General features: G+C 40.5%; 2 protein-coding genes across 3 annotated transcripts in view; one reads left to right on the forward strand and one right to left on the reverse strand.

Annotated features, from left to right (window-relative positions):
- Window positions 1–12,495, forward strand: part of FHL2 (four and a half LIM domains 2) — a 43,883-nt gene extending 31,388 nt beyond the window's left edge. For both annotated transcript variants that reach the window (XM_075092318.1, XM_075092310.1), the window contains exons 3-6: window positions 4,760–4,934; window positions 8,033–8,202; window positions 9,918–10,104; window positions 11,618–12,495. In XM_075092318.1, the coding sequence (XP_074948419.1) occupies window positions 4,760–4,934; window positions 8,033–8,202; window positions 9,918–10,104; window positions 11,618–11,769 (684 nt within the window). In that variant the 3' untranslated portion in view covers window positions 11,770–12,495. The remainder of the gene's footprint in view (window positions 1–4,759; window positions 4,935–8,032; window positions 8,203–9,917; window positions 10,105–11,617) is intronic.
- C1H2orf49 (chromosome 1 C2orf49 homolog) lies at window positions 12,359–26,785 on the reverse strand. The gene is made up of 4 exons (XM_075092331.1): window positions 26,606–26,785; window positions 24,637–24,803; window positions 18,608–18,980; window positions 12,359–15,695 (listed from the first exon to the last, which is right to left on the reverse strand). Exons 1-4 carry the CDS (start codon window positions 26,735–26,737, stop codon window positions 15,639–15,641), a joined length of 729 nt encoding a protein of 242 aa, XP_074948432.1. The 5' UTR covers window positions 26,738–26,785; the 3' UTR covers window positions 12,359–15,638.
- Between the last annotated feature and the right edge of the window lie 601 nt (window positions 26,786–27,386).

Here is a 27,386-nt window from a genome sequence, read left to right on the forward strand (position 1 = left end):
CAGGCAGTGGAAAAACATGATTATGTTTCTCTCGCAGCTACTACACATTATCCATATGCCAACGGGTTCTAATAGAAATTTACTCTTTCTAAAAAGAACTGGCATTTCATCACCTACATCCCTGGTGAACGCTCACCACACCTACAGTTTCACTTTTCTTTCTGGAAATCCATCCATCATGTTCTCATTTACTTAACTGCTGAAGTGTGACTTTTGGCTGATTTTGGCTTTTTTCATAGTTTCCTTGCGGGGCCTATGGCACAGAAACCATCATAAATACAGGAAATACCTACCGTAATCCAGTGTTTAACGCAGCCCACAAGTTGGCCTTGGCAGGCAGGAGGGGGTGAAAACTCTCCGCAAAATGTGAGAATGAAATAAAAAGCGGATTGTGAGATAAAGCTACTGTGCAAGCACGCGGACCAAAAATTAATCAAAAGGGTCGGTCTTACACTCAAACTAAACAAAACAAAAATAAGGCCTCTAGTAACGTGGGTCAGGAAAAGAAGAAAATATTTGGTTTTCAAATTTCTGAAGTTTAAACTTTATACCAAGTTGCAACATATTTTCAGTGCATTGCTGAACATCAGACTAGGTGTTGTGAAGTGGAATGGTAGAAGAGGCAGGTACCTTCATTTCTTCTCATACCCTTAAGGTGCTGGGTTCGGCATATCATTTATTTTTACCTTTTCTAAACATGCTTTTAATAGGGAAGTGCCAGGCTAACTTTTTTGGGTTTGTTTTTTTTTTTTTGCTACAGGGTATACATGGCTAAAATCTGTACAGCATTTTGTTGTCATACCCCATTTACTCTGCTCAACCTTCTGAAAAGAGCATTGTGGCAAGCAAAAAAGTCCAATGTAGTCTTCATTCATGAGCAAAAATATGCAGTTACTCTTCTGGTAATCTCTCTAATCTCCCTCTTCCTGTTGGGTCCCTGTTGAAAGCCAGTTCAGGAGAAAAAGTAATACATAATGGCTTAAGTTTACTTAGACATATAAAGCCAGAGTAGAAGACAATACAGTTGCAGGATATGAGGAGCCTATGCTTAACCCACTTACCTGGTAACTCTAGTCTTGGGGCTCTTCTACTTGAAAAACAAAAGTCGTCACGAGCAGCCCCATCCTAGAGGCCAAGTAAACCATGCTGGATCAAAACTGCACAGAACGACTGAGGAGCTATAAAATGTGATTTTGCCAATGTTGAAAACAGTTTTCTTTACAAAGTTTTCTTTGGGGATGACATCATGAAAATAAGTGAAAATAAAATTGTTTAAAAAGCACTGGCTTTTCAAAAACATAAGTTTCAAACCCATTTGGGTTTGGGGATGACTGTAAATTTTTGGATAGAAATAGGATCTGCATTAAGTTTTGCTTACATCGTATTCTTATAGTCATCTGAATACGTGTACAAAGGACCTCCACTTGGCCCACACTCTGACATCTGTTTGAGAAACATCCACCATTCATTTGGTTGTTCCAAGGAACACTGAGCTGAAACTTTCAGCTGAGGCTGATGCTCAGATCAGGCTGAGAAAAGCACCTGTTCAAATCTGAGTAGCTTCAGGTTTTGTTAATCTGGTTACTTTTTATCTTCAAATGAAACCAGACAAGGGAAGGATTATTCTTCATGTTCAAAAGAAATGTAACTGAATGAAACATTAAATATCTCTCCCTGCAAATTTTTCTGCAGGATTTATCACTGCTCTGCAGAGACAGGCATTGCCCTCCTCCCCTTCTCTTCTCACTAGTAGCACATCTGGAACTGGTCTGGTGCTCTCTGCGCTTCAGCTACAAAACACTTGTACAGGACAGACCATGTCCATGAGCAACTGTGTGCTTGTGTCTCTGTATATGTAAACACTGTTCCACTTCTCAAATTTCAATCTATGGCAATTCTTCAGTCTCTTCTCTGTGTTCCTGTGTGCTTTATCTAACAAGAACACGTGGCTGTCAATTTTCATAGACGCACAGATCGACCGCAAAAAGGGTCATTTGCCATATTTCTTTTAGACAACATAGGAAGCTGTATTTAAAACTACAGTTAAAATATGTAGCACGCACCAGGGACTCAATTCCCTCAGGCTGCATAAAGCGGCTGAGAAGTCATGCTCATCAATATTTTAAGGATATACTCCAGGTCTGAGTCCACAATAATAATTTTCTTTATTAGTTCTTCCTGGAAATCCATGCAATAAACAGGAATTAGTTGTATATCACTTGTACCTTCTGCTGGAACAGATTTATTTGGGTTACAGTCAGCTAGCGTAACCTAGAGCTCACACGCCTCGAGTAAACCTAATGCTCTTTCAGCTTAACTGAGGACCAGCCTAACAATCAGACGAGCTGGAACAGTTTTGCACATGCAACTTCTCCAGTGTAGAATCTGTTCCAGACCAAGACATCCACAGCTCATGTATGAGCCAAGGGCTCCAGCTAGATACAGATACAGTAGGCCAAACCTGATTTCTGGTGACTTTGTTACACTGACCTAAGAACAATCATGATGCAGGAACGGTTTCATCAGTACCTTCGACTTCCTTGCTTTGGATGTGACAGATTCAGCGAGAGAAAGCAATACCCATTTCATCAGTCTACTATTCTGCTGCAGGCATGTCAAAGCCAGACATCTTAGACTCCCTCTACATTCGATGACAATATCTGTTATAATCATCCAAGGTAGCTAAAGATTATTCAAGTCAGTCTGTATCTTGGGTGCTTTGGGTTGTAGTTGCGCTTCACTGCTTTGCCACGATGAAATATCAGCTACTTTCACCTACCCAGCTAGTGTCTGTACAAGCTGCTGTCATAACTGACTCAGGGACCAAACCTTGAGTCAGTTTGACACCTAACCATTGACACCTAATCCTTGTCTTCATTACTCCTCTACTAAAAGGCACACACCTTCTCCAAGGTATAGTTTTATTAATAAAACAAGGCAAAACCAAAGCAGACAACAGCATATGAATTTTGCAGATAAAAAATAGCTTGCAGAATGGAGAAAGGCATCAAGTGGGAAAGAGACAAGAGAAAGAAAAACAGATCTGTTGTGATTCTGTTTTCTAGCAGGCAAATTTCACATTTTGGAAAACTCTGTTGGCTGTATGTTGTGTTTTTCTGTTGAAAATATTATTCCCCTCTGAGATCGCATTCAGGCTATTCAGCTTCATTTAAAGAGCAAGCAAATGTAAATAAATCCCAAATAAGTTTTTCATTTTGCTATTAGAAAAGATTAAAATCTTACAGTCAGAAATCTGGGTTGTTTCAAAAGAAGTTAGCTGAAATGAATAGACAAGCTGCAAAAACAACTGTCTGAAAGCTGCAAAGTAGGAGGCTTAGATATTCTGCTGCAGAGTGCAACCTCTGAGATGAAAGACACATTGGGTACCATTTGTTACTCACAGAGATTTAAGAAATTTAGGTGAGCAGCACAGTTGTCCAAACAAAGTCTTTATTGGATCATCAAATTCTGACTGAAGTTAGTGTAGTTTAACAAGCTACCACACATCAGCTGAGCTCAGCAAAATTATTTCCGATGTTTTCTGTTAGCTATTTATGAGAACAAGGCTCCTGCAGACATAACGTGGTTATTTTAGGTTAACCTAAATCCACAGAATCTTTTGTTTTCTCTGGGCTAAGATTGCACTTTTGGAGTTACCTGTGACTGTGCTGACTGACACAGAGCAGCTTAGGCCAGATTATGTTTGAACACACTGTGATGCTTCCATTTACACAGTCAAAAAATCTGATATTCTACAACTCATTCTTTTCCTTCAGTTAACCAGATTAATTCAGTGCTTGTAATTAATACATAGTGAATCTTGAGCTAGAACCTAGAAGTTATTTCTGCTAAACTTTTATAACCCCCATTCATGACAATACTAGCCTCTCACACTCCTACCTTGAACTGAAGCCTATATATTTGGGGGTAGAAGCCCTTTCTTGTAATGAGCTAAGCTTCATTTTGTTTGAAGTCCAAAGACACTGTTCAAGTGTTACATGATTCGTCCACCTTAATTTAAATTTTCAATGGCACAATCCATCCCTTTAGGTCACAATTTTTAGAAGGACTTTTGTTTTAAATAATAGAAGTACCACTGCAAGGAGTTTTTTAAATACTTAGGTGTCCATGCTAACCCCTTGGCCAGAGTGTTCTGGATGACTGGCTGCAGGTATGATGTGATCTCTCATCTTTCGGTCTGATCCACATTTAAAACATAGGTAAACCAAAACACAAGAGTTGGTAAAAATTAGTTGCAGTGAAAAACAAACAAACAAACAAACCCCAGAGATGAGACCAATTCCACCTTTGGTGTAAATCTGTTGAACTGAATAAATACTAGCAAGTAATTGGGAAAAGGATTTCTGTCCAGCAATGAACAGCTATGAAATGACCTAAAAATCAGCAATAGCTGAGACAAATAGGGGAAATCTACCCTACCTATAAGGTTAACAAGTTTTAATCTGACTCAGAAATGGGGCTTTAATCTCAGAGGAAATACCTGAATGAAAATAGTTGTTCCTCTGCCACATACAAAAAATGAAGGTTACCTCGAACTGCAAAAGGGTCGATAGTTGTCACGAGCTGTCCTTGGTTATCAGAGCAAAATAAGTTCACCTTCACCAGAACGTTTTCTTGAGCTGTGCAAATTAGCCTCAGCTCCTGGCTGTGGTTCAGATTTGGATGTGTTTGCATTCTCTGAGCTTCCAGTTGTATAAACTATTCATTCTGCTTACTCTGTGGTTTTGGATTTCTACAGGATCTGTCTTACAAGGACCGCCACTGGCATGAAACCTGCTTCCACTGCTTTCAGTGCAAGAATTCATTGGTGGACAAACCATTTGCTGCAAAAGAGGAGCACCTACTTTGTACTGATTGCTACTCCAACGAATACTCTTCCAAATGTAATGAATGCAAGAAGACTATTATGCCAGGTTAGGATGCTCACTTTTTTGGACTAAGAAAAGATTAGGCTAAATAGCAAGCCCAAACTCAGCAACATTTGTGACAAATGTCTTTCCTTCACTATCTCTGCTAAGTGATGGTGAAATTTGTAAAATACAGTTGATGGTGCATTCCAAGTCATTTCCATGACCAGAACATGTAATTTTCATAATGGATCATGATAGAACTCTTATTCACATGAAGCAGATTACCCTTGAAAATTAGCATTTCATTTAGTATTTTCATTAATGGAATTTATAATTTTGTACAGCAGTATTGATTAAAAGCCTTCTGATGACTGGATAACTAAAATTGATCTTTCTGTCCAATCCCAACTTTGTACTATCTTGATTGGTTTCCACTGCTTGAAGATCAGAAGCAGCTTGTGTATTTAACAGCTTGCTTAATTAATTATTTAGCTTTTTATGTAATTACTGTAAATTTAGCTTCTCCCATAAAAATTAAGAATTGGTCCCAGTGCTTCTAAGGTCTTTCCTGAGCAGAAAGATATGAAGAAACAGGAAAGCTCTGTTTTCTTTTTCAACATGAAACATGAGCTTACAGTAATAGATTGCTAAAACCTCATCTGCTCATGTCAATCCTATAGCATTCTGTGATGATTTGAGGGCTTAAAGTGGAAGGAATATTGGTCCAGAAATAAAATATTAAAAGGCAATTTGAAGAATCCACATACATGCTCCATAATGATTACTAGTTACTTTTTCCAGTAAAATTTTTCCTTGGCTGGCTCTGACATCAATCATCTTAGACAAAAGCTGAAAACCACAACATTGTGCACCTAAAGTGTAAAAACGAGGGCTTGATGATGAAACAGGATGTATAAGTAGAAACAATAAAGATATTTAAAAGCAGATGCCCCTATCCATTCATGACTGAGTTCAGGCATCTCCTTCTATTATTCCATGCGCACCTGTTTTTACCGATACAGCACCAACAACTGACATGTTTGGGAACAGCCAGTGCTGGTTTTAAAGCTGGAACTACATATATGTATATAGCACATATATATTTTTAAGACTGTTCATCAAATTCACCCCCATGATCAGTGAGCTTATTTACCAAATGGATCTCTTTTTGCGGATTATGCCAGCTACAGTTTGAAAAGTAGTAATGGAGGCTGGATTTAGTGACCCAGAGAATCCTTTCTTCTCTTATAATCTGAAACAGAAGAAATCAATTTTTATGAAGCTTTACAACCATCAACTGGTCTTACTCAAGATAGCCACGATGTCACCACGTTCGGAGAGCAGTACATCCAGCATGTATTTTTTACTTACACAGCACACGATGTTAGCACAGGAGCTACACCAGAGCACTATGATCACCAAGTGAAGCATAATTCATTTTGAAAGAACCAGCAAGTGGTCGGACAGCCTTTATAGAGACTGTTAACGCTACACTTGCCCTTTGCTTTGCTCCACTAAATGTACAATTTAGATTTAATAAAGCATTATCACGACATGCCCAATACTAAAGTAATTACAAGCTTGATCCTTCAGTCCTCCTGCAAACTAAACTCCCAGTCACTTCAGTCTAGCAGCTAACAAATAGTGCTCCCCCTGCCTTGAGTTTCACTCACAACACAATTCCAAAGAGAGAACAGCTAAAAATGTGAAAATGAAATTATAGACTATTTTAAAAAATTATCCACATATCCATTTTCCAGAATATTGTTCCTTCAGGGACTGATTTATTTGCTCCTTGGTATACTATAGAAAGTTTTCAGCACTGAGAGGGCATAATTCTTAAAAGGTGTCCATTAATAAAATGGATCACAAATATTCAAGCGTGTAAGCATCGGCGAGAAAGATAATTAACAGTTCACTTACTACACTCCTGCAAGTCAATTCTTAAAAAAAAAAATCCTGAAGTATGCCTCAGGGCAGAATTTAATGAGACCAAAAAAGAAAAAGAAGAAAAATACACACCTCGTAAACAAAGATAAATTAATGCTTGAGAAGGGAAAAATGATAGAACTCCACCCTGCAGCAACGGGGGTGGGGAGAGTTGGCATCAAAGGAGTTAGTGTGGCTCTTCATCATTAGCCAACACGATCCGCTTGTCACTCTTCCAAGCACTTGACATCATGTTTGTTGCTACAGGCCTCAAGAGTAATGCAGAACTGTAGGTGCATCATTTGTTTGTTTTCCCTTCTGGCCCGTATCAAATATTTTGACTCAAGCTGATACATAGGAAATGATATAGTGTGTAAAGAAATTTGTCCATGTAATAGGGCATCTCCAATTTCCTGGAAGCGCTGTCATACAATGGACTGAATCTGCAAAGTACAGTATCTGTACCCTAAAACTTCACTCTAGACAAGTACATTTAGCTCCTAACTACTACAGCACTTTTCTGCTTTTCAGTAAAAGATTATTTAAAGATTTTTTTCTTCCTTTCATATTGCAACTATGGATTAAATACAACTGAAGACAGAGAAAATTTTTTTCTTACTGAAAGTTTCAAGAGACAGGAAAACTTTTAGGATAGCTGTTTCAGGGCCGGAAACTATGGCAAATTTATAGTGGACCTCAACAAGGACAGGAACAAGGCCCCAGAACAGATATTAATTAATCCTTTGTCTCAGACAGCGACTATACTTCATTGGGAAAGGAGGCAAGAAGCTTGCCAGGAATTAACCAGGTACCTTGCAGCTGTCTGCAAAAGAAACAAAAGGGACTTGGAATGAACGAAGTCAAACTTTGATGAGGAATGGCCTTACCTTCACTTAGCAGTAACAGCAGCTTTTATAGGTGTCTTGCTAATGCCCCAGAACCTCTCTGTGCGTTAGAATAACTCTAATAATACCACGAAAAGGTGTCCTATGCCTTCATTATTAGCAGTAAATGTTTCTCTTCTTTATAGGAGGAGAGCCACCACTCACTCTCCAAAAAATTAGAATGGTTCCCAATACCATGCAAAGCTGGTAGGAACATGAAGTAGCCTCTAGCTATTTCTATAGCTGCACTGCTTATTGCCTGACAGCCGGCCGTCAGGCAAACGAGAGCTACAAACTGCATCTGTCTCAGCCAGAAGTTGTTCGGTTCATGCTCTGGTCTCATTACAGGTACCCGGAAGATGGAATACAAGGGCAACAGCTGGCACGAGACCTGCTTTATCTGCTACCGCTGCCAACAGCCCATTGGGACAAAGAGTTTCATCCCTAAGGACAATCAAAACTTTTGCGTACCCTGCTATGAAAAGCAGTTTGCCATGCAGTGCGTCCAGTGCAAGAAGGTAGTGCTCTTATTTTACTTACCTAAAACCTAAGGGATTGAAGTCCATCCCATTTCACGTCCAAGTAGCTAGAATGTTTTATTCTTCTGTGTGTTAAAAGATTCAGAATCATCCGATTTTAAGAGATAATTTCAGTTCCCATCCTGCACCAGGCACAGCATTTACTACAATGAGAATTCTCTCACTCCGTGTCAAAGATCCCTTTGAATAGAAAGCGTACAGAGAATGCATTTAAAAACAAAGAAACAAAACCAAAAAAAAACCCTAAACAAACAAACCAAAATAAAATTAAAACTCTGCAGTGCAACAACCTCATTCCAATACAACCCATCATATAGCATATACCTAAACATTTCAACTGGAAGGAAGAGAACGCTGACCATTTTTTAATATTCTAATGAAGTTCAAGACAGAAAGATAAGCCTTACACAGAGCAAATGCTGTTCCTGAAATAAACACTCGTAAACTCAATATGCTCAGGAGTACAACTTTCTAGGCTTTTATTTGTGAATTTCCTAAATTCTATACACAGAAACTGATAAGAATTTTAGAATTCTTTCCTGAAAAGAATCATCTCACCGCTTATGGAACTAACAAATCCCAGCTTCCTGTGGATATACGCCTGGGCAAAGACAACCAAAACTAGGGCTATATCCACAGTAAATTCCCTTTCCCACTGGCACTGCTTCCTCTTTGTCTCCCTTTTACCCTCTTACTTCCAGCCACCACTCGTGCCCACCATACCCAGACTTTCTTCTGTGTGTGCTACCTGCTTATTCGCCCTTCCAGCCAAGCAAAGCTGCAGCCTGGTCAGACGTATGGCTGGCCAGAAACGACTGCATCTTTGCTGCTGCACAGGCAAAACAAAATAGGTAAAGGCTAATCTTTTCTTTCAGCCTTTGACCTGAAGTATACCTAATGGCCTTTACTACCTCCTATCCATCCGCCAATTTTCTGAAGATTCTAGGAGCTCTTAAAATCTCTGTACAGTGCCCAATTTCAAGTACATTTGAGAACAGGCTCAAAAATACTTGAGAAAGAGGCAAAGACATGGATGACTATACATACTAGGTAGCATGATCAAATACAAGCCTGATTCCCAGGGAAGAAAGGAAGAGAAATTACACTGTCCAATTTCACAGCCTTCTTAGGAATACTCAAAGGATCAAAAAAAGTTCAGTTTGCCTAACATCAGGGGAGCTGTGTTTGTAGGCAACAACTTGTTATAAGAGAAAAACCCTAGACAAAGTCCAGAGAAGCAAAAAGCAAAGACTTCAGCTAAAATTTGAAATAAAACAGTCTTTGTCAAGGAAAGTAACAGGGAAGTTGAAACCCATAAGGTAGCTCCTTCACCATGAAGAATGGGACAGGTGCAGGAACAGAGATGAGAGGAATAGGCACATGCATATGAAAAGCGACATACAGAGACTAGCTTTAAAAACAGAGAGGAGAATTCAGAGTGAGATTATATAATATACGGAGAATAAAGTACTTTTAGTATGGGGCTTCTTTGTACAAATTAGGAAATTATAATAAAACACTTGCATGCTTTTCTCAAGGTCAACTCCAGCCGAAATGATGATTTTGCTGCTGTTAAGCCTTCTTTCCCGCCTACCACACACACAAAAAACTCACCGCACTTCCTCTCTACTAAATCAAGATACAAACCTGCCATCCTCAAGAAATCACCTTCTGTCCTACTTTCCGTAAAACAGGCTATCACTACAGGAGGCGTTACTTACCGGGAGCAGCCGTGGCATAAGGAGTGCTTCGTTTGTACTGGATGCAAGAAGCAGTTGTCTGGACAACGCTTTACCTCCAGGGATGAGTTCGCATATTGCCTGAGCTGCTTCTGCAACCTCTACGCCAAGAAGTGTGCTGGATGCACAAACCCAATCAGCGGTAGGTCTCTCATGGCCAGTGCCTTTAAATTTCAGGGGGGGTTTGGTTGTTTTTTTTTTTTTCTTTAGTGAAATGCTTCTAACATTAAAAATGGTTCAGTATTCATTCCAAATAACTTGGGAGACTCAAGACATTACAGAATTCAAGATGTGTGAAAATTAAATACTAATGATGCCTTTCAAGTGCCTAACAAAAAGAAATGGAAGAGGTCCTTAAACTGAAGTTTCCTCCGTCCCATCTGATTTTCACGGAACATGGTGGACACGCAGTAACAGACCTACGCACGTAGCGGGATTTGCATGCTCCGTACGTCATTCCGCTTGCACTCGTTAGAGGCATCGCTGACCTCAGCAACGGTCCCTCTGCCAGCAGAAAGCGTCTCACTGGCCTGCACCTTGGGCTGTAGCATGGCGCCTTTCTTCCCTGACTTTTCAGGACAGCAACTTAGAAATGACAAGGCTTTTAGATACTGCTTTAAGTACAAAAGTACTTAAAAGAGCAACTGCCTAGAGCTTTACTATAAAACACATAGCATAAAAATATAACGTCCTCTATGAAATAACCAGCATTTAACAGCATGGTCCATACAGTCCAAGACTGCAAATCTGAATTATATCTGCACCATTTTCTCTCTTGTTATTGCTCTGACCTTGCTCCTGCCCCTCACTAACACGTGCTTGATTGCATAGCTCCTGGAAAAGTCAGTGCATAACACCACTGGCACTGTTTTCTGTCTGTGTGAAAGAGGTATTTCTCTTTTGAGTATCACAGTCCTTTCTATCATATACTGTTTTTTCAAAATGTTGCTACTGAAGGCAAAACAAAACAAAACCCCCCTCTCATCAGGTAAGAGATATGCCCAACTAAATCTTTTCACTAACTGCCAGCTAGTCATTCCAATGCATCATATCTAAATTGTTTGTCATTTCTGAGGTTAAGCAAGAGGTAATTAGTACTAAGAGACATTTGTCCCTTTTCTCTTTTTTCCTGTACAACTTCAACGCCCCTTACGATAACCTCCATACCCTCAAACTCTTGAATGTTTTTTGTCGTTTACTAACCTGCTTCTTTTCTTAAGGCACTCCTCTTTCAAAGCTAAGAATCAATATTTTTACAAAACAAAATTAATTTACTCAGATGCCATAAAACATTCTATAAAGAACTATCAGACTTTTGTTCAGGGGCAGTTGCTTTCCTTTTCTTCTGCTGTGTATCGTAGTGCCTTCCCTTGAAAGTTCATTTCTGCCCTCGTCTATCACCAGTGATACAAGTCTAGTTCACTAACTTAGCTGAAAAGCAACATAACTATTTGAGGATGAAAATATTACTTGCTACTGAATGTCGGCAGCAAAGTCAGCACAGCAACAAACAGATTTGTTACAATGGCATTTTTTCACTACTACATGTCCGATCTCCATAGCAATCCATGAGGGGAATCTGAAATAGCCTGAATCACTTGATGGCTGATGTGCTATTCTTTTCTTGTAACAAAATGCTTTTGGTTTTCAAACAGGACTCGGAGGAACCAAGTACATCTCCTTTGAAGAACGGCAGTGGCATAATGATTGCTTTAACTGTAAGAAGTGCTCTCTCTCGTTAGTGGGTCGCGGCTTCCTCACGGAAAGGGATGACATCCTTTGCCCTGAATGTGGGAAGGATATTTAAAGCTCAAATTAAGAGGTGGGGAGAGAGGGGTGAAGCCGTGCTTGCAATATACAGTCTGAAATACACAGATGTTCGGAACTAGCTTTGCCACTCTGTTTCGCTGTACTATTAACATTACCTAATCTTTTTCTTCAAACTCTCCAAATCTGGAGGGAAAAACAAAATCTCTAGTAGCAGTGTTGGTGTTTTAAGATTCCTACAGCTAATGATAACTAATGCAAAACCTGAAATATAAAACCATTTGGGTGTTACTGACATAACATACTCTTTTTTGGTTTTTACTTTTTCCTTCCACTAAATATTCCAGTTACAAGCAAGTGTTATAGTTCAAGGATTACAGTGGCCACGCATAATACATTCATAGATGGAATTCATTCAGGGTGAAACCCTCAGCCCACCGAAATCAATGGCAAACACCATTCAATTTCAATAAGGCTGTGGTCTCGCCTCAGTGTTCCTGAGCTATGCGACAAGTGTGTGCTGTCAAGCATGTAGAAAGACTGCGAACGTAGAGGGTGTTTCAGTGTACGAGGATTTGTGCCGTGCTATAAAGAGATAATGATAAAAGAGTTGAAGTGGGAGCGCTTCATAACAGGTACATCTTTTATTGCATGACTAGCTGATCGTTGTGTGAAGTACAAGTTCTGATTGACAGTGTCAGTATTACAGTTAGTTGACATTACACTGCACATTGTATTTTTCAAAATAAAATCGTTTAAAACAAAATTGTGACTGTGCTTTAATTGTATTACATCTCAGATATTTACTAATAAAATGCTTTCACAGCCCGAAGAAACTCCATGTAAGAGCCATACAAACAGAACCCTTTTTGCACCCAGTCATTACGAAACTGTGGAGTTTGGACAATCCTCACAGGGGCCCTGCTGATACAACAGAGTCTTCTACTAACTGAGATCAGTGGGAAAATTATCAGCAAAACTGAACAGCTGCATGAAAATACCGAATCAACTGCAGCTGATAAAAATGTGTTCATAAGATCTAAACTCAAAACCAAAATATTATTGTTCCCAGCAAGCAAGGGGGTCAAAACAACTCAAAAGACTTTGAATCTCTGCAAAAGTCAGAAGTTTAACTTCTATACTAGGGCATGCCTTTATTTTGTTCTGTATTGCAACACGTAATACCCTTTGCTCTAGCATCATTTCTGCTCCATGTATGCTGCAAAGGCAACTGTTAGCAACAGCATGCTGGCAGGACAATAAAATCAGGAGGAAACAATCCAGAGGAAGATAGCTCTCTTCCCGAAGCAAACTTCAGGAAATATGGCCATGTTATGCAATGTATGATCCTGGCACACCTTCCAGATGGAATTCATTTGTATCCAGCAAAAGGAGGAAAGTAATATGTCACCCTTACAACAGGAACCTTCAGAGAGGGAAAGAATTAGGAATATACTTACTCTGTGTGTACCTGTGTAGGGAAGGTTCATTCCTACTTCCTGCCACCACTCCTGAATTTGTCCCTTTTTGTACCAGGTTTAAAGTGCTCACAGGTCATTCCTCTCAATAGTTCAACAAGCTCAGTAGATGCATCAGATTAGATTTGGTTTACTGTACACCATTTGAAGAACTTGGCTGGCTGACATTTCTGAAGTGCACACTGCCCTAATCTGGTATCACTGAACAACTAAATTCTATCCTTTGGTGACTTCATTCTATGATGAAGGCTATAGTAAAGAAGAGCCATGAAAATCCTTCTTATATCCACATCTCCCAAAGGAGTGGAAGCACCTCACTTACTCTCTCCTCTGGGGTCTGGCAATCACCTAGCACACTGCAGCTCTGCTCTAATACTTTGCTGAGAGAAGAAGGATTACTATTAGCTCAGGGGGTAGTGGAAGGTACCAAGAGCAGCATGGTTTGCACCTTGCGCCCCCCCCCCCCCCCCCCCCGAAGTCCTACAACAGAAAGCAAAACGGTCCCAGCTTTAGGGAAAGGTAGGTGAAACATGGCAAGGCTGGAGCACACCAGCCTGAAAACAAGACTGTTACCACGCAATAGTAGCATCACGCTATTATTCCAGTAGAATTCTGCAAATCACTCCTTAACGTGTACCAAACACACGTGCTCCTAGCAACTGGAACTACAACAAAATATAGCCTAGACTCTAAACCACTGCCAAGAAGCCACCCACAAAACAGAATTCCTACCAGACTGTTACACTAGTGCAAGGACCAGCACTTCACATGATACTAACTGCTGCTAAAACTCCAAAGCAGCTACTGAGCCTTTTACCCTCTAAGCTTCTTCTTAAGCTCTAATCACTTCAAGTCCACTGAAATATAACTGTATAACAAGAACAAGCTTAATTACATCACAAAAACAAGTCAGCACTACTTTGTTTGCTTTTAATTGTATTTATTTAAATAGGATAAGGCTACTTAAAAGACAACTTTTTACATACAAAATGTACGTTACGTTAAAGTTTGCTGTACTCAGGTACAAAAACTGCACAAGTGTTTAGTAAAAGGGAAACAGCACACAATATTTCAAAACACGCACATTCTTACCATTTTACAGCATTCAAGAAGTGCCTTTTATATCATAGCAGTGAATGGAGAACTTCTGTCAGTAATGAATTAAGTTACAGTTTTGGTTTCAATATTAACGAATGTTAAAAATGTAAACAAGCTTTCAGATCACTACTGACAGCTTCTTTTAGAGGGTTAACTAAGTGGATTCAGAAGTTGATTTGTTTGTTTCTGTTTTACTAAGTCTGGGAGCATTATTATTTACCATCCATATCTAAAATGGATCTAAACTGGCTTCACCCTGAGCCACTGAGATTCAGTAAAAATGTTTCCATCAACTTAACTGGATTTCTGCCTTCTAAGGCACTACCAATAATCCAGAGGAAACACCAAGTTTTACAGAAAACCAACATCTATCTTAAATTGTCAAAGGAAGGGAAAACAGGTTGGGCGTTGGGGTTTTTTTGAGTACAACTATATATGCTAGTGCTCTCAAGGGAATTCTTTGTCTTCCTATCCCTGTCCCCCTCCAGCTGTTACTAAGTTGACAAAGAACTGACCTGCATTCCACAGGTTTTGCCCATATTTTATAAGCCTGACTGTAATGAGGAAAAGAAGCAAATTTGCTACATTGGCACATTTTTACACTTATGCACGTATAAAATATGCCTGTGTATTTAAGAGAACATGGCACTAATTCATTCACTACTTCCTCTCAAAGATTCATATCAAACAGTCTAACTAAACATACTTCCATCTGTGCATTTCTTGTCTTATGTCAATAAGAGAAACTTCAATTTGAAGTAATGCTGTTCAATAGTTCATCTCTTATTACCAACCGAACTTCACTGTAAATTCTACGCTCCTGTTCCATGCAACAAAAAGGAAAAAAAAAAATTTGTCTCAGACTATCTTATCAGCAAAATGGTCAGTTTTCTCATCTAAACAAATTATCTTTTGGAAGCCAAGAAGGCTCTTGGGATCACTATGAATCTCAATAGCTATTTTAACTATTTAACCAGAAACAGAACAAAACTGAATCTTACTGAAATAAATATTTGTATGTGTGAATCGTAGTCACATGCAGGAGATGAACTATAATAATCTTGAAAACTAAAAGTGGAGGGGTTGGTACATTGTAATATTACCACCTTTTAAAGAAGTAATGAACTACTTGGTGGACGAGAGTAGACACTCTTAAGGTGACTGGTGATAATGACTCCAGCTTTACAATAGGGAACTTTTAAACTTGTTAAAACTTCACAGCAATCTGAATCCCTGTAAGATTTAAAAAGAACTGTACTTAAACTGTTTAAATATGACTTATCTGTTTGAAAATATGGAAGTTACATGTATGTTTCAAGCACCATTAGCTACTTCATGGCCATGTAACATGCTGGATTTTCTTCTTTGCTTCCGTAGGCTTTAGGTCACTCTGAAATACAAGCAAATATATAAGTATTCTTAGATACACTGCACAAGTACAAGTTAGTAATTAACCTGCCATGTTCAAATCTAGTACCGACTATTGCTGTTCTCAGCTATATGTTACTACAACAGCTTTATATTGCCACCTTGTGGAGAAAACGAAATATGACAGAACTTCTCTAGAGAAGATAAAAATACAGCCACTGAATTTAACTACTTGCAAATCATATATGTCTTTTGTTTTTTCTTAATCCTACAGCTAGTTATGCAAAAAATATCTTTCAATTATGCAGCTTAGAAACAGGTACATACTGAAATTTCAAAAGATGCTTCTAAAGTTATTTCACATTTCCTTCTTAAAACACTTGTTAAAGTGGGATTGTGTAAGAAAAAATAAACATATAACTAGGAAACCAATTTATTTTTGTCAAATAGTAAAAACGTTAGATGAAGAAGGAAAAGTAGGTCTTCCTTTGTAATGACCTGTATAAAAAAAAGCTAAATAATTGCCAAAGCCTCAGATGAACTCATCTTTCAAGCCCTGCCCCAAGAAATAATCAAGAAAGCCCCAAGTCAAACAACAGACATTGAAGCAGTGAAATAATTACTTTTCACCATCTAAAATAAGAAAAAAATCTGAGAAATTAGAGCTTTAACAGTTTACACAAGCAGAGTAAAGACAGGTATATGAATTCTCGAGAACATCGTGCAACTCACTGGCCTGGGGAACACAATCCAAAGATCTCTCTTTCCCTAAGAGTTTAAATGTTAGTTTCTTTACAGCAATCCTGTGGATTGCAACCACTGAAAGGCTGAAGGGTATTAGGCCCAAAGATCAGCTTTTCTTGAAAGGCAAAGACCAATCACTTGCTTGAAACTGTCATTACTGTCATACTGAAAATCCATCAGGCTTTACACTCTACAGCCATCTGCCAAGCGTAATGATTCTTCCTGGCTGCAACACGTATTATTCAATACCACGTTCTTTAATTTCAGACCATGAAGTAACATACATACAACACACCTGCCTAACTTCAAATGTGTCTGACCAACATCAACCAAGGCGTGACTGTACTTACTGGTGTTAACTTGAACAATGTAAATTGTGGCTAAGATAGAAAGTCAAGCGTCAGAAGTCATAGATTCCAAGTGTCGGTTACACAGCGTCACTTAAGTGTTCATCATCATGTCTACAGAACATTTAAATTCTATATAAAGAAGCTGTGAGGTGTATGCTAAGCAAGTTTCAAAAGCTCTGTAGGTTCAGATCTGACCAGTACTTAGAAGAGTTCTAAATACTAAAATAAATCAGTGATACTGGTAGTAGGAAACACACATCTCCACCATAAATCTGCTTCAGGGCCTCAGCCATGATTCTCAGAAAAGGTGCCAAAGCTGTCTTTCGGAACACCCACACATATAGGTGCACACGTTTAATAGAAGTCTGACGGAACCTACCAATCCATGCAGCAAGGATATTACCTGCATTCTTTCATGAAAGGATTTTTTAAAAAAGAAACAAACAGAAAGCATTTCATGAAGCAATATTTAGAAAACAGAAGTTAGGTCTAGTGTGCTGGGAAAATGGTAGTCAATGTAATTGCACACTGCATATCTAAAGTTCCCCCTGCAGTTCAACTGAAGGCAGATATTTCTATTTCTTCCTTTGAAGCCCAGACTTAATCCAGATATTCCTGTATTCCAGTGGCAATGTGAAGTTTCCTTGATTTGTATTATGCAGGAATACAACACAAATGTAAGACTCATCCTTACGTCACAGCACATTTTATAAAGGAGATGACCCATTGCTCCTCGCTCACTGACAAGCCCTTAAAGATTAGTCACACCTTTGTCAAAAATAACCACTGTTCTATCTATCTCCCCAGCTGGCAGCTACATTCAGCACCATTACCTATGCTTCAAAGATACGCCCTCCTAGATTCATATATCCTGCCTTAGCTCTTCTCTCATCACTTCAGCTCGTCAGCCTCGTTCTGCCCCCATCTGTAGTATAGTTCTTTTCTCTACAGAAAATTTGTTTGCAGCTGAATCTAACTGTATGTAGAAGATAACTACATACCTTTATGGTTAGCAGCTCAGTCATCAGTCTTCTACTTGAGAGCAGCACCCTTCTGTTCAAGATCTCAGCATGTCTTTCTCAGCATCATATAGAAGCCTAGGTACCCAATTAGGATCACCATGGCTCAAAATGAGCACTCAACCTTTGGCCTCTCACTTCAACTAGTATGGTTTGTTGTTATGGCTTTTCATTCAGACCCACCAGCTAGGCAGCTCTACAGATTCTGACATCCAGTTCCTTCCTCTAGCTTGCCAATTCCTATGTGAGATTTAAACCAGATGGCGTTCTTCCACTAAGGATATATTCTACAGCTCTCAGCATCCCACTTCAGTTCCCGTAATATCTCTTCCTTCACTTTGACAAACGAAAGCTTGACCTGCTCAACCATTCAAGTGTAATTGTTACAAATGTTACCATTTTTTTCTTCCCTACTACAGAAAACAGACCACTTGTCCTCCCTTTAAGGCTGTTCATGTTGTTCTGTAATACCTGTTCTTTCTCTCAGACCTACCAGTAGGATTATTTTGTTTGTATTTTATTTGACTGCTACCAGCACCACGTTAAGCACTACCTACTTATTCATTTTAAAATCACATACATGTTTTCTGCAAAGCTGCCTCTCTCACACATAAGTTTCCCATGGACGAGCATGAAGTACTTGATTTCTTTCCTTCTAATCTTTCCTAAACCAGCTACTCTTTTGCCTGCTTCTAAAAAAAAGACTCTATTACTCCAAAATAAAATAATCCTGAAAACTCTTACAAGGGCCTACCTTTGGCTCCTGCAAGTTTCAATTAAAAAACACACCAGCTGCAAAACAAGATACTGAACGTACATACCGGCAAATCAGATTCTTCTTTTGGAACAGCCCTCTTTAACTTCACAACAGTAGTTCCTGCTACCGGAGACAAAGGGTACACCTTGAGACTATCCAACACACTGCTGTTAGTCTTTGAAATATTGTTCTGCTTAGCCTCATTATTCCTCATTCCCAGCTTAGCGTCCTCTGATAAACTGGAGGCTGAAATGTATGTGGAGGCATTTGAAGGAACTGATAATCTTCTAACAGTGTTGGTGGTGCTTCCAGCTGGAGGAGGTTTTAGGCGATCGGCAGCTCCGTTCTCTGTCTTCCTCACCTTTATGCTTGTGCTTGTTGAATTGCCATCAAATACAATTAATGGCCGCTTCCGTAAACCTTCCACCGTTGTAACACTGAAAATACAAATTGTAAAATTCTCAGAAACACAAGCTAGGTGGTCCAAAAATAGCGTATCCAAGACATGAGTAGTAAAAATTAATTTAGTCTTGCCTAAAGTAAAAATATATCCCAAAATACTAACCTTAAGCTCTTAGCTGCTCCCAACATAGACAACAGAAATTGCCTCCAAAGTATAAAGGGGGGAAGGGGGCAGGGGACTGTGTGAGGAACAGTGTTCCTCAGGAAAGAAGGTTGTGTGAGGAACTTTCTAGGCAGACAACTAAAGCTGTACAACCAAAGACTGTGCGCTTATACCACTGTGGCTCTTCCAGAGCAACTAAAGAGATAATAGCTGCTAAATATTTCTCAAATATTTACCTTTTGAAAACATGTGCCACCTTACCTACTAGACAGCATCTAATATTCTGATGCTTCTAAACCTCCCTGTTACCCCTCTTACTCAAAATCATGTTAAGATAGTCCAAAAGACTGTAAGACAAGGAATGAAAACATTTAGCCTGTTTTTCAAATAAGCTTTCTTTGAACAGGAATCCTAAGCTGATTTAATGACTATTGTTTTTAATAGTTTGTGCCTTTAAGCCCACGTGTAGTCAGGGCTGGACAATTTAGTAGCAACTCATTTATCAAAAAGGAATACTATCAAGCTAATATCAAAACAGTAGTATCAGAAAACATCCTGATTGCCAAAAAATAAAGCACAAAGTTATCATAATTTACTCTACATTTAGAGTTTTAAAAAAGCATTGCTCAAGAATGACAAAGAGAAAGTGTTTGGAAAGCACAGATTTAGCCAATAGAAAAACCAAACCACCATCAAGTTATATAATATTCCTGTTTAGAAACTTCAATCTTCAGTCCACACTGCTTAATCATTTCATATTAAACAGATGATTAAAAGTTCAACTATAGTGTTTTCAACAATGAAATATATTAATTAATTTGTAATTAATGGATTTTACAATATTGATGATAAGTATCTCAACAGACTTCAAAATAGGCCACAAGCAGAGACTCCATTTGTTTGACTTGGAACAACATTAGATTAGTAACTGCTGATAAATCTCACATATTAAGAAATTACATAGCACTTGCACAATTTCTGTCCAGACTATGTGTTTCTTTAAAAAAAAAAAAAAAGAGTCAGAATTTAAGAGCTCATAGAGCAAGAGAAGGTTCAGCTCCTGTTCAGATTTGCTTCTACATTACTATCTGCTCACAACAACGCGTATCACTTAATCCTCCTCTTTTTCTGTTCATTGGGTTCCCGGAACTAACAGAGACAATGAAAGACCTTCAATTCATTTGGGACTTGTTTGTCAAGAGATCAGACACAACTCTTTGGCATATTTCTACAGTAGCTGCCGTTCCTAGGAGAGCTTCTACAAAATGAGATTAGCTTCCAAGACCAGCAATATTCACACAGGCATGTTGTTTCAGTTAAATACTACTGAAACAACAGCAGTATTTAACACATCCTTTAAACTAAGGGGTATAATTTCACTTGATAAGTCTAAAAAGCTGACACACACTTCAGAAATAACACATGATATTTTTTGCTCATTTTGGCTTTGTCTGAGAGTTTATTCAACACTCCTGAAAAGGAACACATTCCCCAGCAGCCTTTTTGAAAAGACAGTTTACAAACTATGTGAAAGAAAAAATTTTATACCTTTTTTCAGTCACCTTCCTTAACATAAGAAATCTGTTTTTCCTATGGAGATTTTTTTCTTTTTTTTAATTCATCTTGGTTAGTACTGGTAAGTCAGGAAATAACTGCAATTCTACGAGGACTGTTATGTACTCTAAACTGAATTTTAGAACTGTAGCATTTGTACAAATGACCACACAATATAATGCAGTAATGTTCCCAGTGAAACACTTTGGGAAAGTTCCAAAAGAAACTTGGATGCCGTACCATCAAGAACTGTCACATTTAATTTTTAGATACATGGCTCACAGAAGAACACAGAACCTTGGGTGTGACATTCACTTTCTTTATATAAAGTAAAGGCAGCCTAAAAGCTTCAGAACAGGACTCAGGTTAGCCAGCACTCTTCTGAGGGAGGACACTGATGCTAGCTAACAGCTGGAATGAACCATTTTGGGATCGTGTCCCCTCCTGCAGGACACTCTCTGGGAAACCTAGATCTCAGTGCGCATCTCCTACATCCCAGAGGAATGTTCTAGCCACGCTTTAGGCTGGGCTGGATGGAAGGTGTGCTCTAAACCTGCTGTTTACTTTGTAGCACATGGTAACAAATACAAGATTTACTAGAGGAAGCAAAAGCTTCTCTACATGAGCAATCTGGTTTCCACTGTTTCACACAATTACTCATATAGTCAGGATGGCGTCTGAGCAACTCCTGATTATGACGACAATTTAATGAAAAATGCTCCTTGGTACTTAAGGTAGCACCCTAAAAATGGAGAAGAGTGTAGGTTTTAGCTCCCACCCCCTCATTATCCTAAATATTCACCTGTTACCAAAACAGGCAGGTGATCACCTCTTCTCTGAATGTCTGAAACTGGTGAGAAGTACCATGTTTCACACTGAACTGAATATTAGCAGCACATTAGCAGTTCTCAGAGGATGCTGAAGCGGCCTCTCAGGTGATTAAGGAGAAATGAATAGCTCTACCAAGGCCACAGCTCTGATCATGGACAGCCACAGTGCTCCTGGAGACCGAGAGTTTGCAGGTGAGAGTCTTCAGACTCAATGGCACTTCAGAAACTATACATACATTTTGAGATTCATACCATCCCCTTTCTTCCAGCAGGCAAGATGATCTTACAGATCTACAAAATTAACTGCCCCCGAACACAAATACTTTCTGAAGTGACTGAAGTTGAATAGACTGCATTTGTTTTTATTTGGTATGACTGTCTGCAAGCTCAAATATTCAGTAATAACATGTATAAACCATCATCTGTGACCTCTGATATTTGATTGCATTATTGAGGTATAACATGTTACTGCAGCTCACAAGTCTTTCAGGACGTGCCATCAATCACCAGCAGTAAAATTAAACACAATATTCAACACTGACTTTTAAATTTCGGTGTGTTTTTATCTCCTATCTGCAACTACCAGAGACAGGCAAACACACACTGAGCTGTGCTGATCAAGGCTCCAAGCCTCGTATTAATTCCAGCACATGTTGTAAAGCTGTGCTTTCCACAGAGGACCTCATCAGAAAACTCCTGTTGTTCATACGATCATCAGTTTATCTGACTTCTAAACCGAACTAACAGCACCACTTAGCTCCCATCTCTGACTTGCACATAACTTATAGCCTCACAACACCTAGGAATTTTTTGTTTGTAAAAACAAGAATGCCAAGTAGTACATCCTCCTCTGCACAATGGCATCATGCCTGTTTTCCTTAAGTGGTGCACACAACTATGAGGAAAAGTGTAATATTTCAACATTCAAAAAGATGATCAAACTTCCTTGATTCTTTCTGTGAATATACTAAAACTCACGTTTTCTCTGGGCAACTTTTACTTAATGAAAGTGCTGAAAGTCTATTTCTCCCATTTCACTGTCATTAGTAACACTAGCAGTAAAAGATTAACTCTTCTAGACACTATTTTCTCTAGACAGCATTATTTGTTAAGTATGGAAGATGTAATACAAGCAATAACAGTAAATGCTGGAAAACTTTAACACTATCTAACAACAGAGCAAAACACTAAGCCTAGCATGCTAGATGTTAAGTACTGAAAGCAACTGGTAAAGAAAAGCAGAGTGGTAGATTAAACATATCTCCTTTTACTTACTATTCTCCCAGCAAATACTACATAGCTTTAACCATTACTGAATTTTAGTGTACCAAAATATGAGTACCTAAACTTATTCTACATGTAAACTCTCGATCAAGTCATTCTCCCATCTAAAAATTAACATTGCCTCCTTCTCTCAAAAACATCCAGCCTGCTATCTTTATTTCTTTGATAAAAAAATCCCTTTTTCCCTATTCCAGCACACCAACAGTTTCTCATTATTCAAACACTAACCTCATGCTTTCATCTTCAAGTTGCAAGTTACAAACAAATCGAGGTACCATGAGCTATTACGTACACGGAAAAAAAAAATCCTGACATAACAAGATAACTCAGCGTTCTAGCCACTAAAAATTTCTCAAAATAAAATAAAAAAATCACTTGATAAATTTGTTTAGCTCTTCCCAGTTAGAAACCTCAGTAAAGTTAAAACAGACTCATGAAATCAACATGCTGTAATACTGCAAAATTAGAATTTCCATCCACCTTTCCTTTAATATTTACTGCTGAAGCTAAACCAGAATGCCACCCATGCACATCACATGTCAAAGTCAAAGCCTCGGGCAGGGGGAAGGTCAGGAGAAGAGATGCAGTAAAATAAACTCCTGAGGAAGATTTTGCTTTCCAATCAAATACAAACAGGTTCTAAAAACAAGGCAGAATGTTTCTTTCACAAAGTAGATGGCTGTTTTGAATTGGACACACAAAACTGCTGCAGCATACGCCCTGACTCTAGAGTAGACCAAGCCTGTCCAGGGAGCAAGCATAATTAAACATGCTTTTGGTCCTTTTCTTAAACACTATAAATATTATTATTATTATTTAACAATTACAGGGTGAAACAAAAAATAATTACTTTTTCTTCATTATGAAGTATTTTTAAATGTACTAATAATGGAGGCTGGAGGATGAAGGGATTGAGAGCAGCCATGCTAAGAAGGACATAACAGTACTAGTGGGTGAAAAGCTGGACATGAGCCAGCAACGTGCGCTCGCAGCCCAGAAAGCCAACCGTATCCTGGGCTGCATCAAAAGCAGCACGGCCAGCAGGTTGGGGGAGGTGATTCTGCCACTCTACTCTGCTCTGGTCAGACCCCACGTGGAGTGCTGCATCCAGCTCTGGAGCCCTCGGCACAAGGTGGCCATGGAATTGTTGGAGCAGGTCCAGAGGAGGCCACAAAAACGATCCGAGGGCTGGAGCCTCTCTCCTACAAGGACAGGCTGAGAGAGTAGGGGCTGTTCAGCCTGGAGAAGAGAAGGCTGCGGGGAGACCTTATTGCGGCCTTTCAGTACTTAAAGGGGGACTATAGGAAGGATGGGGGGATTCTCTTTAGCACGGCCTGTTGTGACAGGACCAGAGGTAATGGCTTTAAGCTAAAGGAGGGTAGATTCAGACTGGATATAAGGAAAAAATGTTTTACAATGAGGGTGGTGAAACACTGGCACAGGTTGCCCAGAGAGGCGGTAGATGCCCCATCCCTGGAAACATTCAAGGCCAGGCTGGACGGGGCTCTGAGCAACCTGGTCGAGTTGAGGATGTCCCTGCTCACTGCAGGGGGGTTGGACTAGATGAGCTCTAAAGGTCCCTTCCAACCCAAACCATTCTGTGATTCTATGAAAAGAAGCACTGTAAGCTAGATACCACTAATAACCTTTTTTTTGTCATGCAAATGTTATCTTCCCTTTTTTCCTGTTATTGCAGTAGTAGAACCTAACACTTCTGACACAGGAGACCTGACACAGCATTCTCTGTAAACTGTAACAATGTCCAAGAGCTGCACAAGTTTCATTAATCAGGCAAACAAAGATTAAACTAAATCCATTGTCCTAAATTCTCCAAGTCTAGCCCAATAGAAGCTAAATTACCTTTTATTCTCACTTTTTGACTCATTTTGCTGTCTTTTCTTTTCCATCGTTTTCCCCCATCTACTTTTTGGTAAGTCACGCTGAGGGAGGGGAATGGCATGTTGAATATAGAGATCAGTGAGACCATCTTTGTCCATCTTTACAGCATTTTCAACTAGTATGTTCTTCTGTGAGGAACAGAGAAAAGGTTGTTACTATTATGACAAATTCAAATCACGCGCATTTTACTGGCATAATTTCTTTTTTCAAAAGCCACTTTATGGTACTGTATTGGGCATCAATGCCGGGGTTTCAGAAGTGAGGGAGCTGCAGGGGTGATCAGTGTGGGGAGGCCATGGACTGTCCTGTGCCAAAGACAGCCTAGTCTCCTGCCTTCCTAAAGTCAACTTCCCTCGTTTTCCACGTGGATTATGCTTGGTCCCTCCCTTCAGTGAGGCAACGGGAATTATGGGATGTTTGGATCAGTGCATAGTGGTTTCTTCTTCCACTACCTGCAAGGGCATCTCTTCACATATCTCAAGTGCCTCTTCCTGGGTATCTTTTTGTGTCTCCTACCCCTGGTGGCTACCACTCTTCACTAACTGCATTTAAGCACAGGCACCAGGAGATGCTCTGCTTGAAATTTTGGTGTGTGATGGGCTGTTTTCATGACTGTCAGACAGATGGATCCAGCTGCAAACAGTACTGGGCAGTTCATCACTTTTGCCCACACAGATCAACCCTGCAGCCCCTCCCTATTCAAAGCCCTGTAATTTTTCCCAACAGGGAGTGCCAAAAAAAAAGTTATTACAGACATACTGTTGATGACTGATGTTTTCATGCACCCTAAAACACACTTCCCTGAATCCAACTACAATACCAGAGCTTTTCTTCAGGCTCCTAAAAATAAAGACAACTAGAACATAACACAGTTCAAACTTGCAGACATAGAGCTACACTTCCTTCCCCAGTTCCCAAACAGTAAGTTGCAAAGGGAGATCTCAGGTAGGTGTCAATTATAACAGACCACCAGGCTTTTTAATCATGTAGAAGGTTGTGCGAACAAAATTTCTTGGTATCTCCTGCCAAATTTACTAAAAAATAAAAAACCCCACTAATTTTCTACAAACTAGAGGTCACTGAAAGCAGTTCAAGTCTCTGCCACTACTAGTTTTGGCACCACTTCATGACTTATGATGTATGCCTAAAACCTGTCCATTTTTGTCCACATAAACTACATGGACAAGAGCATACAAAACTTCACTGAGCTCACACAAAAACCTAAAACTTTGATTACTACTGTTTCATGCACCTAAAATTTCCAGGCAAGGCAGTGACAAATATTCCAAATCACATCAACTGATGCTTCATACGGCCCAAAAGTGTTTATAACCCACTTGCAAACTCAATTTTTTTTCCATTATTGATACTTAAGCACCAGCTTGACTGATTACGGAGGATGCATTTCCTTAATTCACCGGGTGTGAATGTGGCAACATAACTGAGTAAAAATCATCTTTCCACAGATGATTTCACTGTATGCACTGTCCCACAGAGGTGCTGATTTGGGTAGATTACTCTTCAGCAGCTAGAGCGGCAGTGCTCAAACACAGACCCTCTGCAAACACGGAGACGTCTCTGACGCTACAGGCCTCCTCTAAGCAAGTGCCTAGCCTGCACAGCACCGACTTGGGGTTTTTTGGGGGGTTGACTTTTTCCACCCTAACGCTCCCTGCGCACCCGTTAAGGGCCGCAGAAAGACTGGGCACCGCAGGAGGGCATGGAGGGAGCTTCCCGGCTCGGTGACGGGGGGCCGGAGCTCCCCCGCAGAGCAAAGTGGAGGAACAAACCGGGCGGGTGTGAGGTGGGGCGGCAGGACAGGACCGCAAGCAGGGCCGCGGGCCCAGCAGGCGCCCCCCCCTCCGCCCCGCCCCGCCGCAGGGCCCGCCGCGGCGGTGCCGTCTCTCTCCCCGGCGGCGGCCGGGCGCACCTGCTCCAGCGTGAGCAGCAGGAACTCCTCCGACAGCAGCTCCGGGTGCAGCAGCAGCTCCGTCTCCGGCCGCCCCGAACCCCGCGTCTCCTCGCCGCCGCTGCCTGCCCGGCCCCTTCCCTGCGCCGCCATCTTCTCCCCCCAGCGACCCCCGCTCCGGCCTCCCACAATGCCGCGCGCGGGGCGGGGGCTGGCGCGGGGAGTGAGGCGGGGCGCGTGACGTCATGGCGCGTCGGGGAGGTGCTGTCCTCGTGTCGCCGTTGGTAAATGCGTGACAGGGAACGGAGGGGCCGCAGGCGGGCAGGCACGGAGGGGCCGGGAACGGGCTCTCCGGGCAGCCGCGCTGCTTCAACCGCGGCTTCCGTATCGTGTGCTAGAGCGGGAAGCGGTGTGTGACGTGAGCAGCCTCACTGGGGGCAGCATAGGGGGCGCGCGCCCTCCCGGGGCGGCTCGGCTCGGCTCCGCCGACAGGCGGGCGGAGAGGAGTGTTCCGCCTTGCCGGTAAGGTGAGGTCATCCCCGCGCCGATGCCGCCGGGCAGGGGAGGCAGATCGTGCTTTATTACAGCTCCGTCAGCGCGCAAAAGTGCACAATGTTTGTGGCGCTACGCGCAGGAGCTTTGCCACCGAACCGAAGATCTAAAATCCTGCCCGCAAAAGGAACGACTGCCCCCGAACGCCTCTTCATCCGCAATGACAAAGGTTGCTTTGTAATTCCAAAGTCAAATAACTGCCTGCTCCTTTTGAGTTAGCCATCTGCTTACACGTTTAAAAGCGGGAATT

This window comes from Phalacrocorax aristotelis, chromosome 1, assembly GCF_949628215.1.
Source record: "Phalacrocorax aristotelis chromosome 1, bGulAri2.1, whole genome shotgun sequence".
Classification (NCBI taxonomy): domain Eukaryota; kingdom Metazoa; phylum Chordata; class Aves; order Suliformes; family Phalacrocoracidae; genus Phalacrocorax; species Phalacrocorax aristotelis.